Source organism: Rattus rattus, chromosome 1, assembly GCF_011064425.1.
Source record: "Rattus rattus isolate New Zealand chromosome 1, Rrattus_CSIRO_v1, whole genome shotgun sequence".
Classification (NCBI taxonomy): Eukaryota; Metazoa; Chordata; class Mammalia; order Rodentia; family Muridae; genus Rattus; species Rattus rattus.
The window spans coordinates 79,330,571-79,353,347 of record NC_046154.1 but is presented as its reverse complement, the minus strand read 5'-3'; the positions used below and the strand labels follow the sequence as shown (position 1 = coordinate 79,353,347).

General features: G+C 38.2%; 1 protein-coding gene across 1 annotated transcript in view; it reads left to right on the top strand.

The window, feature by feature from the left end:
- The window catches only part of Frmd3 (FERM domain containing 3), a 195,163-nt gene that overhangs the window by 83,703 nt on the left and 88,683 nt on the right, over positions 1-22,777 (top strand). The window contains exon 4 of the mRNA XM_032896836.1: positions 20,768-21,097. Within this exon, the coding sequence (XP_032752727.1) occupies positions 20,768-21,097 (330 nt within the window). The remainder of the gene's footprint in view (positions 1-20,767; positions 21,098-22,777) is intronic.

The following is a 22,777-nucleotide window of genomic DNA, read 5'->3' as shown; positions in this document are numbered from 1 at the left end:
AAGATAATATGCTTCTGCCATAAGGCAACAGCCCTTTTGTTATATAGTTAAGCACATGAAAAGGACTTCAAATAGCAATCATTAATATGTTTGAGGACCTTAAAATTTATATTAATAAAAACCTTTATGGAAACACAGTTGAATGAAATGACAAAAACATTTTAAGATAGCAATTCAAGTAGAATTCAGCAACAAAATATGATTGAAAAGGAAAAGCAAAACTGAAATCAAAATGTAATTGCAAAGCTCAGAAAGAAAAATAGTAAAGCTCACAATTAAGCCTTGATAGCAGATTAAAAGAAGTTGAAGAGCTAGTATCAGGTCTTAATAACAATACAGAAGAAATAGATAGCTAAGTCAAAGTAAAAAAAAATACTAGAAAAACAAACAAACAAACAAACAAAACAGGCACAAAACACCCAGGGAACAAAGGACAGTATAAAAAGGCCAAGCCTTAAGTCCAAGTGGATCAAGGACCTCCACATCAAACCAGACACACTCAAACTAATAGAAGAAAAACTAGGGAAGCATCTGGAACACATGGGCACTGGAAAAAATTTCCTAAACAAAATACAAATGGCTTACGCCTAAGATCAAGAATCCACAAATGGGATCTCATAAAACTACAAAGCTTCTGTAAGGCAAAGGACACTGTGGTTAGGACAAAAATGGCAACCAACAGATTGGGAAAAGATCTTTACCAATCCTACAACAGATAGAGGCCTTATATCCAAAATATACAAAGAACTCAAGAAGTTAGACCGCAGGGAAACAAATAACCCTATTAAAAAATGGGGTTCAGGGGTTGGGGATTTAGCTCAGTGGTAGAGCGCTTGCGTAGGAAGCGCAAGGCCCTGGGTTCGGTCCCCAGCTCCTAAAAAAAGAACCAAAAAAAAAAAAATGGGGTTCAGAGCTAAACAAAGAATTCACAGCTGAGGAATGCCGAATGGCTGAGAAACACCTAAAGAAATGTTCAACATCGTTAGTCATAAGGGAAATGCAAATCAAAACAAACCTGAGATTTCACCTCACACCAGTGAGAAATGGCTAAGATCAAAAACTCAGGTGACAGCAAATGCTGGCGAGGATTCGGAGAAAGAGGAACACTCCTCCATTGTTGGTGGGGTTGCAGACTGGTACAACCATTCTGGAAATCAGTCTGGAGGTTCCTCAGAAAATTGGACATTGAACTGCCTGAGGATCCAGCTATACCTCTCTTGGGCATATACCCAAAAGATGCCCCAACATATAAAAAAGACACGTGCTCCACTATGTTCATTGCAGCCTTATTTATAATAGCCAGAAGCTGGAAAGAACCCAGATGCCCTTCAACAGAGGAATGGATACAGAAAATGTGGTACATGTACACAATGGAATATTACTCACCTATCAAAAACAACGACTTTATGAAATTCGTAGGCAAATGGTTGGAACTGGAAAATATCATCCTGAGTGAGCTAACCCAATCACAGAAAGACATACATGGTATGCACTCATTGTTAAGTGGCTATTAGCCCAAATGCTTGAATTACCCTAGATGCCTAGAACAAATGAAACTTAAGACGGATGATCAAAATGTGAATGCTTCACTCCTTCTTTAAAAGGGGAACAAGAATACCCTTGGCAGGGAAGAGAGAGGCAAAGATTAAAACAGAGACTGAAGGAACACCCATTCAGAGCCTGCCCCCACATGTGGCCCATACATATACAGCCATCCAATTAGACAAGATGGATGAAGCAAAAAGTGCAGACTGACAGGAGCCGGATGTAGATCGATCCTGAGAGACACAGCCAGAATACAGCAAATACAGAGGCGAATGCCAGCAGCAAACCACTGAACTAAGAACGGGACCCCCGTTGAAGGAATCAGAGAAAGAACTGGAAGAGCTTGAAGGGGCTTGAGACCCCATATGTACAACAATGCCAAGCAACCAGAGCTTCCAGGGACTAAGCCACTACCTAAAGGCTATACATGGACTGACCCCTGACCTGACCACATAGGTAGCAATGAATATCCTAGTAAGAGCACCAGTGGAAGGGGGAAGCCCTGGGTCCTGCTAAGACTGAACCCCCAGTGAACTAGACTGTTGGGGGAGGGCGGCAATGGGGGAGGGTTGGGAGGAACACCCATAAGGAAGGGGAGGGAGGAGGGGATGTTTGGTTCGAAACCGGAAAGGGAATAACACCAAATGTAAATAAGAAATACTCAAGTTAATAAAAAAAAATGCTAAAAAAAAAAAAAAAAAAAAAAAAAAAAAGCCACAAATAATAAGAATACAAAAGTAGAAGGAAACCCAGGTCAAAGTTACAGAGAATATTTTTAACACAATCATTGAATAAAAGTTTGCCAAGATAATAAGAAAGATGCCTATCAATGTGCAAGAAGAGATAGAAGACCAAATAGATCAGACCAGCAAATGCTACAACACAAAATAATCAAAATAATAAATGTATTGGACAAAAGGGGATATTAAAAACTGTAAGTGAAAAACATGAAGTAGTGTATGAAGACAAGTCCATTGGAATAGCACCTGATTTTTCAATTGCGACTATGAAAGCCAGAATGTCAAGAATGGATGTCATATAAACTCTGAAAGACCAAAAGAACTATTTTGATTTGTTTTCAATTTCACATGTCAGCTTACTTGCACCCTTGCTATGCAGTATACGAGAATAGAAATAGAATCACTAAAGAAAAGCAAAACAGATAAAGCAGAATTCTCTTATTACTACTACCACCACCACCACCATCACCACCACCACCACGGCACACACACACATCCTAATAATGGTTAATTTTTTACTGTCCTGATTTCTGTAATTTTTCCAGGATATATAGTTAAATCTGTAGATTTGGAGCTAGGAGTCAGATGAAAGAGAGCATATGACTATTGTCTTTGTAGGTGTGATTTACCTCACCCAATATGCTCCTCTCTCAGTCCATCAATTACTTGCAAAGACCATTATTCCATTTTTGTATATAACTTCATAGTATACCAATGTGTGTACGTACCAGTTTTCCACTATCCATTCAATTGATGGAGATTACATTCTTTTCATTCTCCACAGTCATGAATATGGCTGAACATGTATCTGTGCAGTAGGATCTCAGGCCCTTTGGGCATATGCCAATGAAAGATGTACCAGGGTTATGTGGTGGGTTTAGTTTTTAGCTTTTTGAGGATTCTTCATACTGATACCTAGAGTAGATGGAGTTATGTGCAGCCTGGCAAACAGGAAATGAGTGTTTACTTTTGCCCACTTCCCTGTGAGCACTTGTTTTCCGTTGGTTTGCTGATCTTTATCATTCTGATGAGAATAAAGTGAATTCTCAAGGTTCTTTTGATTTTTGTTTTCATAATTTCATGAGTTTTTTGAGATATTTTTTAGCCATTATTTTCTGTTTCGAAAGCCCTCTACTCTATTACCAGACCTATTTTTTTAACTGATGGTTTTGTTTTATTTGACTCCTTGTTTTGTTAGTTCTTTCTGTACTCTGGGTATAATGCTCAGTGTAATGAATAGAAAACAAAGATTCCAATTCTGTGGAATTTCCATTCACCTGCTTGAGTCATTTGGTTGTTTCTTTAGATGGGCAGAAGCTTTTTAAAGTTATTAAATTCCACTTATCACCTGGTAACCTTAAATCTTGGGCAAATTGAGTCCTGTTCAGAAAGTCCTGTTCTACATCTATCTCCTGCAGACACTGCCTAGGTGCACTTCTAGCACTTTCAGGTATCACATTTATGTGTTTGATCCACTCGGACTTAGTTTTTCTGCAAGGTGGTAAAACTCTAGTCTAATTTCATTTTTATTTTGATTAATCATTCCATTTGCTTATATCTCAAATGATATCCCACTTTCCGGTTATCGTTACAACCACCCATCCCCATCCCATATCAGACCTTTCCCCTTCTCTTTGTTTCCCCACCCACCTACACTCTCCTGCCCCACCACTCCAGCATCCCCCTACTCTGAGGCATCAGACCTCCTAGGACCAAGGGCCTCCCCTCCCATTGCAATCAGGCAAGTCCATCCTCTGCTACATGTGTATTTGGAGCCATGGATCCCTACAGGTACACTCCTTGGTTGGATGTCCAAATTCTGGGAGAACTGGGTCATCAGGCTAGCCTATATTGTTCTTCCAATGGGGTTGTAATCCCCCTCTGTTCTTCCAGTCCTTCTGCCAGCTCCCTCACTAGGTTCCCTGAGTTCAGTGTGATGGTTGGCTCCAAGCATCTACATCTCAATAGGTCAATTGCTGGCCTGACCTCACAAGGAATCACCACACTAGGTTCCTATCAGCTAGCACCTCTTGACCATGTCAACAGTGTTGGGTTTGGTGTCTGTAGACATGATGTATTCTCAGGTGGTGGCGTCCCCAGTTGGCCTTTCCTACAACCTCTGTTCCATTCTAATTTCATTCTTATCTCTATGACTACATGGTTTTCCCAGGGAAAATACCTTTGTTTCTCCAACATAAGCTTTTTGACATCTTTGGCAGGCTGAAGGTATGTGTTCTCATGATAAGGGCTCTACTAATCCATTAGCCTTGGATATTTTTCAACTTTCCAGTGTCTTTTGTGTCTTTCTTCAGAGCTTTAAATTTTTCACCTCTTTAGCTACGTTCATTTCTAGATGATTGATGGTATTCAGAGAGGAAGTGTCAATACTTCTTTCTAAGCATGTTTACTGTTGTTGTGTAAAAAAAAATCTATTGATTTGTGCAAATTCATCCTATTTCCTGACACATTGCTGAATTTATCATTTCTGCATTTTCTGATAGAAGTTTTGAGATGCCGTACATAAAATTTCAGGACTTCTGCAAATTGAGATGTCTTAGCTTATATTTTTCCTATTTGTGATCCTTTAGTTCCTTTTATTTACTTTATTGTTTTAGATAGTACTTTGAGCACAGTATTTAAAGAGGGTATGGAGAGTAGAAAGTCCTATTTTCTTCCTCATTTGAGTGAAATGGTTTCAAAAATACAATCAAACTGCACTGTATGCATTTTTTTAAGAAAGGAAAAGATACATAACAAAAATCCTAATCATTTTTTGAAAAGAATGACTTCCAAAGAAGGGGACTTGGTGCAAACGTGACCACTGATCTGCCTTAGGGGGTCATTAGTCTGTGTATCAGTTTGTCACCCTGTAGATAATCCTGCATTTTGCAGACCAGTTGCCTGATCCTGGAATTTAAAATGGGTGTTTCGGTTTCTTCCCTTTCCTTCTTTTTCTCAGTAGTAATATCTACCATCACCACTTCCCCATCATACACAGAGAATCACACACACACACTATTTACATGGCTTAGTACATGTTACTCACCTTTAGAAGCAAGCACAATTTATTCTTGCACTTCTATTAACCACCATTTCTACCTCCTGTTTTTGTTCCTTAGATGAGTATTTTTCCGAAGAAGGAAACCTTACATTTAACTAATTGTTGGATGATTTCATTATGTAGGTGAAGATAGGTACGAGATAGAATGAGGCCTGTCATTGGATGAGAGGGAAGAATGGGTAGGAGAAAAGTTGGAGGAAGAGGAGGAGGAGACTGGAACTAGAAGGCAGAGAAACTGAGGAGAAAACATGGAGGCTGACATTAAGATTCCACTCTGTGCCCATGGGGAAGAGAACTGAACACCCAGAAGTGGAGAAATCCTGAGACTGCAGGACAGACTGCCACTTCTGCACACCTCTGTCCACATCCCTGGTCCAAGGGGAAACTGAAAAGTGATTCTGGACACAGGAATATAGAACAGTAGCTAACGGTACCTGTCGTTCCAGTCTGTGAACAGGACTGAACCGAACTGGCCAAACAGATTCTTGCACCCAAATTGCATGGGGGAGACAGCTGGACCCTCAGACGTGTGGGGACATTCCTGAGAAGTCAGAAGAGTACCCTCTGCCCACATTCCAGACACAAAAGGGAATTGCCTAGTACCAACTGTGCCCCCTGAGTGCAAGGACCTAGGAGCAATCAGGAGCAGGAACCTTCTGATTCCTGCCTGTGCGTAGAGCTGGAAAACAATCTCCAGGAGCACCTACACACCCGAAACCAAAGCACCTGTTCTCAGAAAAAGTTGAAAGAAAACAAGAAAAGAGTTCTACAGGAGTGCTGATACAGAGACCTACAGGAGAGCCAAGTCACTCACAGAAACAGCAAGACAAGCAAATACCAGAGACAACCCAAGGGTTAGAGGCAAACATAGGATCCTAAGCAACAGAAACAAAGAAGCCCAGTTCTCCCAGGAAAGAAAATACTGGATGTCCAAACACACTGGAAAGCAAGATTTAGATTTAAAATCACATTTTATGATAATTATGGAGGACTTTAAGAAGAATAAAAAGAGCTCCCTTGAAAGAAATGCAGGAAAACACAAGTAAATAAGTAGAAGCCCTTAAACAGGAAACACAAAAGTCACTGAAAGAATTACAGGAAAGCACAACCAAGCAGGTGAAAGAATTGATCAAAACCATTCAGATTTAAAAGTGGAAATAAAAACAATAAAGAAAGCACAAAGGGAGACAACCCTGGAGCTAAAAAAAAAACCTAAGGAAGAGAAAAGGACTCATAGATACAAGCATCACCAACAGAGTACAAGAGATAGAACAGAGAATATCAGGGGCAGAAAATACCATAGAGAACATTGAAACAGTAGTGAAAGATAATGTAAAACGCAAAAAAACTCCTAGCCCAAAAAAATCTAGGAAATCCGGGACACAAGGAGAAGATCAAACCTAAGGATAATAGGTATAGGAGAAAGTGAAGACTCCCAACTTAGAGGGCCAGTAAATCAGACCTAAAGAAAGAGATGCCCATAAATATACAAGAAGCTTACAGAACTCCAAATAGATTGGACCAGAAGAGAAATTCCTCCTGTCACATAATAGTTAAAACACCAAATGCACAAAACAAAGAAAGAATATTAAAAGCAGTAAGGTAAAAAGGTCAAGTGACATATAAAAGCAGACCTATGAGAATTACATCAGACTTCTTACCAGAGACTATGAAAGAAAGAAGATCCTGGACAGATGTCATATAGAACCTAAGAGAACACAAATGCCAGCCCAAGTAACTGTTTCCAGCAAAACTTTCAATTAACATAGATGGAGAAACCAAGATATTCCATGACAAAACCAAATTTACACAATATCGTTCTATAAATCAAGTCCTACAAAGCATAATAGATGGAAAACTCCAACACAAGTAGAGAAACTATACCATACAGAAAGCAAGAATATAATCTACTTGGAATGAAACAAAAAGAGAGACAAACAAACATAATTCCACTTCTAACAGTGAAAATAACAGGAAGCACCAATCACTATTCTTAAATATCTCTCAACATCACGGACTCAATTCTCCAATAAAAAGATATAGACTAACAGAATGAATACGTGAAGAGGACCCACCGTTTTGCTGCATGCAGGAAACAAATCTAAGAGACAAAGACAGACACTACAGACTAAATGGCTGGAAAACAGATTTCCAAGCAAATGGCCCAAAGAAACAAGCTGGAGTTGCGATTCTAATATCAAATAAAATTTACTTTTAACCAAGAGTCATTAAAAAAGATGAGGAAGGACACTACATATTCATCAAAGGAAAAATCCACCAAGATGAACTCTCAAACGTAAATATCTATGCTCAAAATGCAAGGGCACCTACATTCATAAAAGAAACTTTAATAAAGCTCAAAGCACACACTGCACCTCACATAATAATAGTAGGAAATTTCAACACTCCAATCTCATCAATGGACAGATCATGGAAACAGAAATTAAACCGATATATAGAGGAACTAACAGATGTTATGAACCAAATGGTTTTAACAGATATTTATAGAATATTCAATCTTAAACAAAAGGATGTACATTCTTCTCAGCACCTTATGGTACCTTCTCCAAAACTGACCATGTAATCGGTCACAAAACAGGCCTCAACAGATACAGAAAGATAGAGATAATCTTATGCATCCTATCAGATAACCATGGGTTAAGACTAATCTTCATAACAACAATAATGACAGAAAGCCCACATATACATAGAAGTTGAACAATGCTCTATTCAGTGAAAACTTTGTCAAGGAAGAAATAAAGAAAGAAATTAAAGACTTTTTACAATTTAATGAAAATGAAGATACAACATTCCTAAATGTATGGGACACAATGAAAGAGGTACTAAGAGGAAAACTCATAGCTCTGAATGCCTGAAAAATGAAACAGGAGAGAGTATATGTCAGCAACTTGACAGCACACCTAAAAGCTCTAGAACAAAATGAAATAAATAAACCCAAGAGGAGTAGAAGGCAGGAAATAATCAAACTCAAGGCTGAAATCAACCAAGTAGTAACAAAAAGGATTATACAAAGAATCAAAAGAACCAATAGCTGGTTCTTTGAGAAAATCAACAAGATAGATAAAATATTAGCAGACTAACCAGAGGTCACAGAGAGTATATTCAAATTAGCAAAATCAGATATGAAAAGGGAGACATAACCACAGATTCTGAGGAAATTCAAAAAATCATCAGACCCTACTACAAAAGGCTATATTCAACAAAACTGGAAAATCTGGAGGAAATGCAACTTCCTAGACAGATACCAGGTACCAAAGTTAAATCAGGAACAAATAAACCAGCTAAGCAAATCCATAATTCCTAAAGAAATAGAAGCAGTTATGAAAAGTCTCTCAACCAAAAAGAGTCCAGGACCAGACGGGTTTAGTGCAGAATTCTATCAGACCTTCACGGAAGACCTCATACCAATACTATCCAAACTATTCCACAAAACAAAAACAGATGGAACACTACCAAATTCCTTCTGTGAAGCCACAATTACTCTTATACCTAAACCACACAAAGACCCAACAAAGAAAGAGAACTTCAGACCAATTTCCCTTATGAATATTGGTGCAAAAATACTCAATAAAATTCTTGCAAGCCGAATCCAAGAACACATCAAAACAATCATCCATCATGATCAAGTAGGCTTCATGCCAAGGATGTAGGGATGGTGTAATATATGGAAATCTGTCACCACAATCCACTACATAAACAAACTCAAAGATAAGAACCACATGATCATTTCATTAGATGCTGAGAAAGCATTTGACAAAATTCAACACCCCTTCATGATAAAAGTTCTTGAAAACTCAGGAATTCAAGACCCATATCTAAACATAGTAAAAGCAATATACATCAAACCAGTAGCTAACATCAAACTAAATGGAGAGAAACTTGAAGCAATCCCACTAAAATCAGGGACTAGACAAGGCTGCCTACTCTCTCCCTACTTATTCAATATAGTACTCGAAGTCCTAGTCAGAGGAATCAGACAGCAAAAGGAGGTAAAAGTGATACAAATTGGAAGGGAAGAAATCAAAATATCACTATTTGTACACGATATAATTATATACTTAAGTGACCCCAAAAGTTCCACCAGAGAACTACTTAACCTGATAAACAACTTCAGCAAAGTGTCTGGATATAAAATTAACTCAAACAAATCAGTAGCCTTCCACTACTCAAAGGTTAAAGAGGCTGAGAAAGAAATTGGAGAAATGACACAGTAGTCCCAAATAGTATAAAATATCTTGGCATGACTTTACCCAAGCAAGTGAAAGATCTGTATGACATGAACTTCAAATCTCTGAACAAAGAAATTGAGGGAGATCTCAGAAGATGGAAAGATCTTCCATGCTCATGGATTGCCAGCATTAATATAGGAAAGATGGCCATTTTGCCAAAAGCAATCTACAGATTCAGTGCAATCCCCATCAAAATTCCTACTCAATTCTTTGTAGAGATAGAAAGAACAATATGCAAATTCATTTGGAATAACCAAAAACCCAGGATAATGAAAACTATACTCAACAATAAAGAACTTCTGGGGGAATCACTATCCCTGACTTCAAGCAGTATTACAGAGCAATAGTCATAAAAGATGAATGGTATTGGTACAGAGACAGGCAGATAGATCAGTAGAACAGAATTGAAGGTCCAGAAATGAAGCCGCACCGCTATGGTCACTTGATCTTTGACAAAGGAGCTAAAACCATCCAATGGAAGAAAGATAGCATTTTCAACAATTGGTGTTGTTTCCACTATTCGGCATGTAGAATAATGCAAATCGATCCATTCTTATGACCGTGTACAAAGGTTAAGTCCAAGTGGATCAAGGATCCACATCAAACCAGATACACTCAAACTAATAGAAGAAAAAGTGGGGAAGAGTCTTTAACACATGAGCATTGGGGAAAGTTTCCTGAACAAAACACCAATGGCTTATACTCTTAGATCAAGAATCAACAAATGGGACTTCATAATACTACAAAGTTTCTGTAAGGCAAAATACACTGTCATTAGGTCAAAACGGCAACCAACAGATTTGTAAAAGATCTTTACCAATCCTATATCTGATAGAAGGCTAATATCCAAAATATACAAAGAACTCAAGAAGTTAGGCTCCACTATCCTGAACTCAAGCAGTATTACAGAGCAATAGTGATAAAAAACTGCATGGTATTGGTACAGAGACAGACAGATAGACCAATGGAATAGAATTGAAGACCCAGAAATGAACCCACACACCTATGGTCACTTGATTTTTTGACAAAGGAGCCAAAAACCATCCAATGGAAAAAAAGATAGCATTTTCAGCAAATGGTGCTGGTTCAACTGAGGTCAACATGTAGAAGAATGCAGATCGATCCATGCTTATCACCCTGTACAAAGCTTAAGTCCAAGTGGATCAAGACCTCCACATCAAACCAGACACACTCAAACTAATAGAAGAAAAACTAGGGAAGCATCTGGAACACATGGGCACTGGAAAAAATTTCTGAACAAAACACCAATGGCTTATGCTCTAAGATCAAGAATCGACAAATGGGATCTCATAAAACCACAAAGCTTCTGTAAGGCAAAGGACACTGTGGTTAGGACAAAACGGCAACCAACAGATTGGGAAAAGATCTTTACCAATCCTACAACAGATAGAGGCCTTATATCCAAAATATACAAAGAACTCAAAAAGTTAGACCGCAGGGAGACAAATAACCCTATTAAAAAATGGGGTTCAGAGCTAAACAAAGAATTCACAGCTGAGGAATGCCAAATGGCTGACAAACACCTAAAGAAATGTTCAACATCTTTAGTCATTAGGGAAATGCAAATCAAAACAACCCTGAGATTTCACCTCACACCAGTCAGAATGGCTAAGATCAAAAACTCAGGTGACAGCAAATGCTGGCGAGGATGTGGAGAAAGAGGAACACTCCTCCATTGTTGGTGGGGTTGCAGACTGGTACAACCATTCTGGAAATCAGTCTGGAGGATCCTCAGAAAATTGGACATTGAACTGCCTGAGGATCCAGCTATACCTCTCTTGGGCATATACCCACAAGATGCCCCAACATATAAAAAAGACACGTGCTCCACTATGTTCATTGCAGCCTTATTTATAATAGCCAGAAGCTGGAAAGAACCCAGATGCCCTTCAATAGAGGAATGGATACAGAAAATGTGGTACATCTACACAATGGAATATTACTCAGTTATCAAAAACAACAACTTTATGAAATTCGTAGGCAAATGGTTGGAACTGGAAAATATCATCCTGAGTGAGCTAACCTAATCACAGAAAGACATACATGGTATGCACTCATTGATAAGTGGCTATTAGCCCAAATGCTTGAATTACCCTAGATGCCTAGAACAAATGAAACTCAAGACGGATGATCAAAATGTGAATGCTTCATTCCTTCTTTAAAAGGGCAACAAGAATACCCTTGGCAGGGAAGAGAGAGGTAAAGATTAAAACAGAGACTGAAGGAACACCCATTCAGAGCCTGCCCCACATGTGGCCCATACATATACAGCCACCCAATTAGACAAGATGGATGAAGCAAAGAAGTGCAGACCGACAGGAAAGCCGGATGTGGATCGATCCTGAGAGACACAGCCAGAATACAGCAAATACAGAGGCGAATGCCAGCAGCAAACCACTGAACTGAGAACGGGACCCCCGTTGAAGGAATCAGAGAAAGAACTGGAAGAGCTTGAAGGGGCTTGAGACCCCATATGTACAACAATGCCAAGCAACCAGAGCTTCCAGGGACTAAGCCACTACCTAAAGGCTATACATGGACTGACCCTGGACTCTGACCTCATAGGTAGCAATAAATATCCTAGTAAGAGCACCAGTGAAGGGAAGCCCTGGGTCCTGTAAGACTGAACCCCCAGTGAACTAGACTGTCGGGGGAGGGCAGCAATGGGGAGGGGTGGGGAGGAACACCCATAAGGAAGGGGGAGAGGAAGGGGATGTTTGCCCGAAACCAGGAAAGGAATAACACTCAAATGTATATAAGAAATATTCAAGTTAATAAAAAAAAAGAAGTTATACTCCAGAGACAAATAGCCCTATTAAAAAATGGGGTACAGTGCTAAACAAAACTTTCTCAGCCGAGGATTATCGAATGGCTGAAAAGCACCTAAAGAAATGTTCAACATCCTTAGTCATCAGGGAAATGCAAATCAAAACAACCCTGAGAACCTCACACCAGTGTGAATGGCTAAGATCAAAAACTCAGGTGACAGCAGATGCTAGGGAGGATGTGGAGAAAGAGGAACACTCATCTATTGTTGGTGGGATTGCAAACTGATACAACCACTCTGGAAATCAGTCTGCAGGTTCCTCAGAAAATTAGACATTCCACTACCTGAGGACCCAGCTATACCTCTTCTGGGCATATACCCAAAAGATGCTCCAACATAAAACAAAGACACATGCTCCACTATGATCATAGCAGCCTTATTTATAATAGCCAGAAGCTGGAATGAACCCAGATGCCCTTCAACAGAGGAATGGATTCAAAATTGTGGTACATCTACACAAGGTAGTACTATTCAACTATCAAAAACAATGACTTCATGAAATTCATAGGCAAATGGAATGAACTAGTAAATATAATCCTGAGTGAGGTAACCCAATCCCAGAAAAACACACTTGGTGTGCACACATTGATAAGTGGATATTACCCCCAAAGCTCGAATTACCCAAGATGCAATCCACAGACCATGGGAAGCTCAAGAAGAAGGATGACCAAAATATGGATGTTCCCACTACTTCTTAAAAGTGGAAAAAAATATCCATAGCAGGGAATATGGAAGCAAAATTAGAGCCGCGACTGAAGGAATAATTATTTAGAGCTTGCTTCACATGTGATCCACCTATATACAGCCACCAATACTAGATAAGATTGATGAAGCTAAAAAACATGCTTGCTGAAAGGGATAGGATATAGATCACTCCTGAGAGACACATCCAGAGCATGTTCAATACAGAGGTCAATGCTAGCAACAAACCACTGAACTGAGAACAGGACCCACTTGGGGAGAATTAGAGGAAGTATTGAAAGGGTTGAAGGAACTTGTAACTCCATAAGAACAACAATGCCAACCAATCAGAGCTTCCACTACCAAAAGACTGAACATGGACTGACCCAGGGCTCCAACTGCATATGTAGCAGAGAATAGCGTTGTTGGGGCACCTGTGGAAGGGGAAGCCCTTGGTCCTGCCAATGTTGGACCCCAGTGCACGGGAATATGGGGAGGCAGTAAGGGAAATGTAAGGGGAAATACCCGTATGGGGGAGGGGAGAGGAAGGGATAGGTGCTTATGGACAGGAAACCGGAAAGGGGAATATATTTACTTATATTGAAATATAAGTAAAGAAATATATCTTATAAAAAAATTTAAAACAGGAAATTTCATGTAAAGGAACAAACAGCCTAGTCAATTTAATAAGGGACAATAATTTCTCATAGTCCAAGCATTTTCTAAGCAAAATGTAAGCAAAAAAGTATGCTGTAAAATTCAATTATTATTCTTATTATGTGTATATAATAAACCTTGCAATCTATCCTCTGTTCTCTACTGATCTGAAAGAAATGAGACTCTTCTATTGCAAAAAACAGAAAATAAATGTAAGTAAAGTTATATATCTAATAAAAATAGAAATAAAACAATCTTAAAAAAATAAACCAAAAAAAAAAGAAAGATTCTACTCTGTATTTATAGGTTGCTATGAATATTCTTAATGGATAGATATTTACAGGGCCTTGTTTGTTTAGGTGCGCAATTACATTTTATCAGTTGGGTCAGAGGTTATTTAGTGTTCTTTCATGTAGTAATGTAAGTTAAGAGAGTGTGTGGGGGTTAGAGATACTAAGCCACCACAGAATTGGGATGTGTGCTTTTGCCAAGATATCTACCAGATAAAAGGCAGCCATATATATAATATATATATATATATATACATATATATATTACATATATATATATATATATATATATATTACAGCAACAGCTAATGCCCCCTTGTAAATGCCAAAAGTCACTAGCTCAATACAAACACTTTTGGGTCAACATTGCTGGCTAATATTGCCCCATCTTTCAAAACAGGAATCAGAAAGTTAGGTGGCTTGCTTAAGGACAGTATTTAAAAGGAGAAGTGTTTATTTTGATGGAAATTAAAGTCTTTGGACATGTTCCAAGCAGTAACTGCCAGATGCCATTTGGCGCCTAGAAAAGATTATGTTCGTCAGTAATACAGCTGGTACGGACAGATGTCAGGGCTCAAGTGCTACCTTCTCACCCTAAGCCAAACTCAAGACACTTTGAAACATAAATGACTCCCCTTGATATGAAAAAAAAATCTTAAGTATCTATATTTTTCATCTTGTTTTATTTCTCTAGTAAAGTGAATTGCTGAAACTCTATTGTGTCATCTACCTGGGACAAATAATGTTGGTCCAATACTAGTAACATATGATGGGTTACAAAATAATTGAAGAAATTTTAAAAATTGGGCCTTGAAAAATAACTCCTACTCTTTTTTACCTACTGCCATATGCCATTTTATATATGATAAGGGGTCTAGCAAAAGTATATCATCAATATACCATACTAGTTTTTTCTATGTTCACATCCCACAAAACAGTAGGGAGATGTCAGAGCATAATAGAGTCTTCTTTGTTTGCAACAACAAATATGGAAATAACAAGCCACAACACATATGGAAATAATTAAGATTTACATGTAAAGACTCAGTACAAGGGAATTATCAAGACCCCTGGTAGCACAGAGACACCATGAAATGGCTTTGTTTGGAGCAGTTACAAATTGATCTTCATAGAAAGATATTTTTAAAAAATATGGGTATTTGTTTTAGAAAAGTCTCAAGTCTACTTAGAGCTGGTATGATAGATCAGTAGTTCAGATCACTTGTTCAACTTGTTGATTTTTCAGAAGACATGGGTTAGTTTCCCAGCACCCACACGCCAACAGAAATAGTATGTAGCTCCAGATTCAGGTCATCTTGTGTCTTCTTCTAACTTCTGCAAGTGCCAGCACAGAAGAGATGCACATACATACATGAAGGCTAAATACTCACATGCGTAAAATAAATAAATAGGTTTTAAAAATTAAATAGAGGGGAAAAAACCATAATACTGGGAGCACTGTTTTCTTTTTCATTTTTTCTTTTAATTTTATTTAATCTTTTTTTTATACTCCAGATTTTATCCACCTCCCCATCCACCCTCTGCTGTTCCACATCCCATACCTTCTCCCCCATATCCACAAGGATGTTTGCATCCACTCCCAGGCCCCACCCCACCAGACCACCCCACTCCCTGGGGCCTCCAGTTTCTTAAGGGCTAGGTGCATCTTCCCTGACTGAACCCAGACCAAGCAGTCCTTTGCTGTATATGTGTTAGGGGCCTCATATCAGCCCTTTTATGCTGCCTGGTTGTTGGTTCAGTATCTGAGAGATCTCGGGGGTCCAGGTTAATTGAGACTGCTGACCCTTCTACAGGGTCACCCTTCTCCTCAGCTTCTTCCAGCTTTTTCCTAATTCAACCACAGGGTTCAGCAGCTTCTGTCCATTGGTTGGGTGTAAATATTGGCATCTGACTCTTGATTGGTCTTTTGGATGGCAGTCGTGATAGGCCCCTTGGTGTGAGCTTCAATAATAGTATCAGGTCTCTGGGCCTCCCCGTGAGCTGGATCCCACTTTGGGCCTCTTGTTTTACCTCCTTTTTCTCAGGTTCTTCTCCAGTTTTGTCTCTGCACTTCTTTCAGACAGGAACAATTTGGGCTCAGAGTTTTTTACTGTGGGGTGACAACCCCATTCCTCACTTGATTCCCTGTCTTTTTGCCAGAGGTGGGCTCTACAAGATCCCTCTCCCAACTGAAGGGAATGTCATTTAAGGTTCTTCCCTTTGAGTCCTGAGAGTCTCTCACCTCCCAGGTCTCTGGTACATTCTGGAGGCTCCCCCCACCTCCTACCTCCAGAGGTTGCCTGTTTCTATTCTTTCTGCTGACCCTCGAGGTTTCTGTCTTTTCTTTTCTAATAAAGCAGCATTTAAACAGTGGCAGCTTTTAGGTTAGAGTAAGGGTGATTGAGTGGAAGTGTTCCTCCACTCAGATGTTTACTATGGAGCTATGTGGCTATTTGTAAGATCACTGTAGGCTTAGATTTTTCATAGATAATCCTGTTATTTAGGATTCTTAAAGGCTTCAACCTCTCTTTTGGCCCACTGACCAAAGGTAAAGAAGAAAGATGGTTAATAAGACAAGAGAGTGTGGACCTGATAAGTAGTTCTTTGGAGAGATTCCAGTCTTTGTTGTCAGGAAATCAGTAGCATTGGCCCAATCCAGTAAAAACCTCAAGTTTCCTCCAAATTGGCACAAGTCAACAAAAGTGGCAAAAATCAGCCAGAATACCATGAAAAAAATTTTGGTGAGTTTCTTTTTATGAAGTGAAGATCAGTAAAGACCATCAAAACTCAGCAAAGACCAACAAAGACCAATGAGGTGTGGCACAGCTAGTGAAAACCAGTGAGGTGACCAGCAAGGTGTAGTAATGCAAAGGCATACTTTCACATTCTGTGAGATTCTATTTACACATTCTTTCCAAACATCATGCTCTCTCTCAAGCATCTGCTCCAGTAAAACATCCTATCATGTGTCTACTTCAGCAAAACATCCTCTCACAAGATAGCATCCAGAAAAACATTGAAAGATTCCCTGGAGCGGGGAGACCCTCACTCAAGTCTCAGGATGACGTGACCCACCAAGAATTCACATGAGACCGTCCTTGCTGTAATCACATGAGGTGTATTAATAGGAACCAGTGAACTGGGGTCAAGACTCATATCCCACACAGGGATAGAAGAGTTTGACCCCAAGTAACTGGGAGAAGGGGTATTTAAAGGAAGAAGCCACAACCCAAGGGGGTAGAGATGGCGTCATTGGAAAATGTTGAGAATACCAGTGAAAAATCACAAGGAGAAGCTTCCTGTTTCTCAAGATTGTTCTCAAGATTTTAATCCTAACTATTATGGTCAGTGAACAGAGTTGCTGAACCGGCTGGTGTAATTATCAGTTCTATGGTCAGTCGAGTTCCTGGAACAGAGTCACTGAATTGGCTGACCTACATTTTTGGCTCTACTCTGTTTGCTAGGGGATCTGAATTTTTCCTGATCCTTCAACATCACATGACACAACTGAGTCTCCAAAGAAACCTGAAATTTCTACTTAAGATTATTAGTTTTGATTGTGTGTGATGTACTTAGGTATGTGATACATCCAACTGTAGAAGATGATAAGTTCAGGTTATAGAAGATTATGGACCTGCTTGTAAAAAAGTAGTTGTGATCACATTTTCTGCAGTTTGCTTCCAGTCAGAAAAATTAGATTCCTCTATCCTTGAAAATATTTCCCAGTACATATTCACTCAGCCATTCCACATTTGGAGTGTATCATGACATATAAAATAATACATACCACAAAATATTTTAATTGTAAAAATTTGAAAATAACCTAAATGAAAATTGAAGGCAAATAACTGAGTAAATTTGTATTTACATATAAATATGAGTTTTTACTGCTTATGGGAAGTTGTTTAAATATTATATGTATCCTGCTAGAGGAAAGGACAAATATAGCTTTACATGATAAAAGTAAAAGAAACATGAAGAGTTTGATTTAATTTTACAGAATAAATAAAAGATGACTGTGCATATAAAATACATGAGAACACACACACACACACACACACACACATATATATATATATATATATATATATATATAGATAGAGAGAGAGAGAGAGAGAAAGAGAGAGAGAGAGAGAGAGAGAGAGAGAGAGAAGAGAAGAGAAGGAGAGCGTCAGTCATAAAAGCCGTAGAAAATGTAAAGAAATTGTTGATAGTGAAAAGAGAAGTGGCATTTGGTAATTTTTTGGACAGTGAAAGGTCAGGAACCAAGACAAACTGAAGCAAGATGGTAGACCTATCATTTCTGTTTATTGGATATCATTTTATATATATATATGTATATATATATATATTTCTCTAAATATTTAGAAAACATTAGTAAAAGGTAAATAAGGAAGAAATAGAGAAAATTATCCTCATAAGTCTTTGGTTGAGTTGTTCGACTTTAGTAAAAATAATTTTCTGTTAATAAAATGTTTGGATAGAAAAATAGGAAGGGAGAAATTACATAATTATAACCTCAAAAATGAAATTAAAAATAAAACAATGAATGTTTTATAATAAAAATAGTTTCTTTTTTTCTATTTTTCTGAGCTGATAAAAATAGTTTCTTAATTTAAAACTTTTTTCAAAGAATCAAATCATGGTAATGTTCCATGATAAAGTATTTTATGTTCTAGATGTGAAAGGTGAATGACTTCAGGTTTCTTGTATTTTTCTAAGCTGCATTATTGCCATATGAAAACTCTCTATTTTTTCTCTGTTCTTAAGAAATTATACTACCTCATGGTATTTATTTGTGTTTATGGTATGTATAGTAAATGTACATGGATGGGTAATATGCATGCTTTTGGATTCCAGAGGAGACCATTGTCTTCGTTCATTGTTTTCTACCTTTTGAGTATTGGGGAGTTACACTCACCTTCTGAACCTGAAGCATGCCATTTGGCTATGCTGACTAGCCAGAAACGTCAGGAACCTCCAGTGTCTGCCCATTAGTGCAAGGTTGCAGATTTGCCCAGCCATGCTGACTTTTGTGTGCATGCTAGAAACTTGATCACAGGTGCTCTTGCTTTCACAGTAAGTGCTCTTCTCACTGAGTCATCTCTTCAATCTTTCTTTTCTTTAATTAGAATTTGGATCTCATTATGTACTTTCATTCACATAGAACTCTTGATCTCACTCACATAGAAATAATCTGGTCTCAAACTAATGGTGATTTTCCTGCCTCTATTTCTTGAATACTGGACTTCTGGTGCTTCAAGGGTTTTCTTTCCTTTTTATTTTATTTTTTTCCATAAGCCCCCATTCCCTCCCCCTCCCCCATACAGGTGTTCCCCCTATACATCCCCCAACTGCCCCCCCACATTCCCCTGCACTGGGGTCCAACCTTGGCAGGACCAAGGGCTTCCCCTTCCACTGATGCCCCAACAGGCTATTCTCTGCTACATGTGCAGTTGGAGCCCTGGATCAGTCCATGTATACTCTTTTGGTAGTGGTTTAGTTCCTGGAAGCTCTGGTTGGTTGGCATTCTTGTTCTTATGGGGTTACAAGCTCCTTCAACTCTTTCAATCCTTCCTCTAATTCCACCCCCCCCCCAAGCAGGTCCTGTTCTCAGTTCAGTGATTTGCTGCAAGGGTTTTCTTTCTTAAATATAGGAACATAAGGCCATGTTGATAGCAATGACTTAGAAAATGTGCTGGCATGAAAACAGCATACTGACTCCTGTGTGACTGTAGGTCTGTACTCATTTGTGTGTATGTTCAGGGTTTTTAACATAATAGTGTTGTTCTTATTATGGCTATGTTTTCTATAGACTTATTTTAATGATAATTATTTTATGGGGTGGTCAAAGGACCACTTGCAGGAATTGGTTCTCCACTTTACCATGTTTGTCTCAGGGACTAAACTCAGGTCATCAGATGCAGACTCAAGGGCCTGCTTCTTCACTTGCCAAGCCATCTCACCAGCTCAACTATAAATGCATGGTGATAATTATTTTCCATATGAATTTTCTTTCTATATAATCAGACTTAAAACTGGTGCTTCTTTCTTTGGCACAGATATGATTTACATCGTGAATAGTCCAGATACTGTCAGTTATCTGGTTATGGTTAACCTCTACTGTTTTTGAAAGAAGAATTAAAGAAAATAACTTCATCTAACCTCATGTATAGATAATACTTTTAAAAACCTATAAGGGTATATATGGCTGGCTTCTTAAAAGTGTTAATTTTGCTTAAAGACATCATTTTTTAAAAACACATATATTATGGAAATTTTCTATATCATATGGTAAAAATTTGTTTATGTATCCAAAACCTGAATGGGGCTTTTGGCAGTTTGGCTTTAACATGAAAATTGGAAGTGTCAGAGGAGAAAATGTTGCTTCTGAGCTGTGAGCTGGAAAGATGAAAGAGGTAAGATGAGTTGTAATGTAGAATGATGGGCTTCTTCTTGCCTTGAGTACTCGTATTATACATTTGCACTGGATATCCTGTTAAACGTTTTCTTTGTTTTTGTCATCATCATGGTATTTTCTTAAACATTCAATTGGCTTCTCCCCTACAACTCCCCTCTCTGCCCTGCTACTTGGTTTTTTTTTTTTGTTTTTTTTTTCATGGCTGACATTCCTGTGTGTTTGAGTCTATGAACTTTCGCTGCTTATCTCATGCCTTTTCTTTATGATGTTTCAGCTCATCCACCATACACCATGTGCTTTAGAGTGAAATTCTACCCACATGAACCCTTGAAGATTAAAGAAGAGCTCACAAGGTATTTTTCTTTTTCACATATTTACTCTACCCCTTACATTCAGGCAGAGCCTCTGCTATCTTATAGGCTATACATTCTTATTATGGAGAGCAGAACACCTCCAGGTAGCAGGCTTTGGAGTCAGCATTGTGTTTCTCATATTCTTATTGGCCTTGGGATATTTTATAGACAACCATTGTCATTGAGAAAGTATTATCCCTACAGGAAAGCAATGGTTATGAAAGGCAAGCTCTCTAGAACACTTGATAGTTGAATGCTAACAAAAGTAGAAAATTATTGTCTTTTAGGTATGGGCAAATGCAAAGAGCATCCTTAGTCTGTCTTTTTGGATCTAAGACTTTCTTAAGGGCAAGATTTCTGGACAGAGATGGCAATTAGGTGTTTTGCTTTCCACTTGCTAAATGACAACTACCATGCAGACCTTCCTTTACTTGTACATTCTTCATAGCTCAAATCTGTAAACTCTCTGTTTTTTCTCCTCTCTCTCTCTCTCTCTCTCTCTCTCTCTCTCTCTCTCTCTCTCTCTCTCTCTCTCTCTCTCTCTCCTGGGCTTATATTTAATTAATCTTGGAGTTTTGTTTCCCCAAAAAACCTAGTACATGTTTGCGAAACAGAACTCCAGGTGGCAACCTCCTGAATTGGTAGCCGAAAAAGCTATCATGCACTTAGATCTTCATTAGGCTCTAATTTGTTAACAACCAAATTGTCATGTGTAATTGTAATTGACAATAATCTGCTTTTCTGACCAAAAGGCAAATACATGTCATTCTTATTGTTGACATGTGGAAGGTGAAGCTCTTGGCAGATTTTGTATGTATAAATATATGTGTGAATGTACATGAGTGTATATTTGAATGGGTGGATGTAAAGGTGTGTGCATCTGTGAAATGTAAAGAAAAGTAGATAACAGATATATTATATAATGCTATTTTTAAATCTTATTTCTTCTCATTGGATAAAATGTATAAACACATCAATTTCACAAGCATATTTATAATGTTAGAAAATTATTGCCACTATTGAATTACGAAACATTTTCACCACTCTATTACACACAAACACACACAAACACACACACACACATACACACACACACACACACACACACACAGTATTTAACCAGTGTGTTAAATACTGTGACACACATGACAACCAGTCATGATCTGTCTCTCTGTAGTAGCCTCTGATTTTAACACAACTCCCTTGAAAGCTCCTTTCTAAGTGCACTTTAATTTTCTAACTTCTTCGAATTACTCCCACTAAAAAAGAAAAAATATATCTAAATATTTCTGGGATAATGTCTACATATGAGGGAAAAATGTGATTTTCTTTCTGGATCAGCTACATCCATTTAATTGTGAATTTCATAATAGCTGATTAATATCCATTGTGTAAATATACCATATTTTATTGTCCATTCATCTGTTCATTTGTCATAAATATCTAGGCTGTTTCTATTCCTGGTTATTGTGAACAGTGTGGCAATGGACATACTTAAGAAAGTATATCTGTAGCACGATTTTTTTTTCATTTTCTAAGGCTTTTATTTTTGTATAAGCGTACACATCAAATAAACAAAAGAAAATCAAAGAATTTTTCAAAATGAGTTTCATAATTCAAAAGATTAATTTGAAAAAGGTGAAAAATGAGTTGATATCTAATGTAATATATATTCTCAATATGGAAGGTCTTATCTAATACAATAAGATCCTGAGATCTTAGCTTACTTTGTATAATTATAAAATAAAATCATTTTCATTGTTCTTTGAAGTTGGATGCATGTTCAAAATGTTTAGGATTTGAATGAGAACAGAAACTGGTGGGATTTCAGGCTATTCACACAACAAAATGTGTGTCCCGTTCTGCTGTCCCTCTTCTGCAGAGTCAAAGGGAAAGGCTGTCATCAGAGAAATGTGCCTGCTGACCTTTCT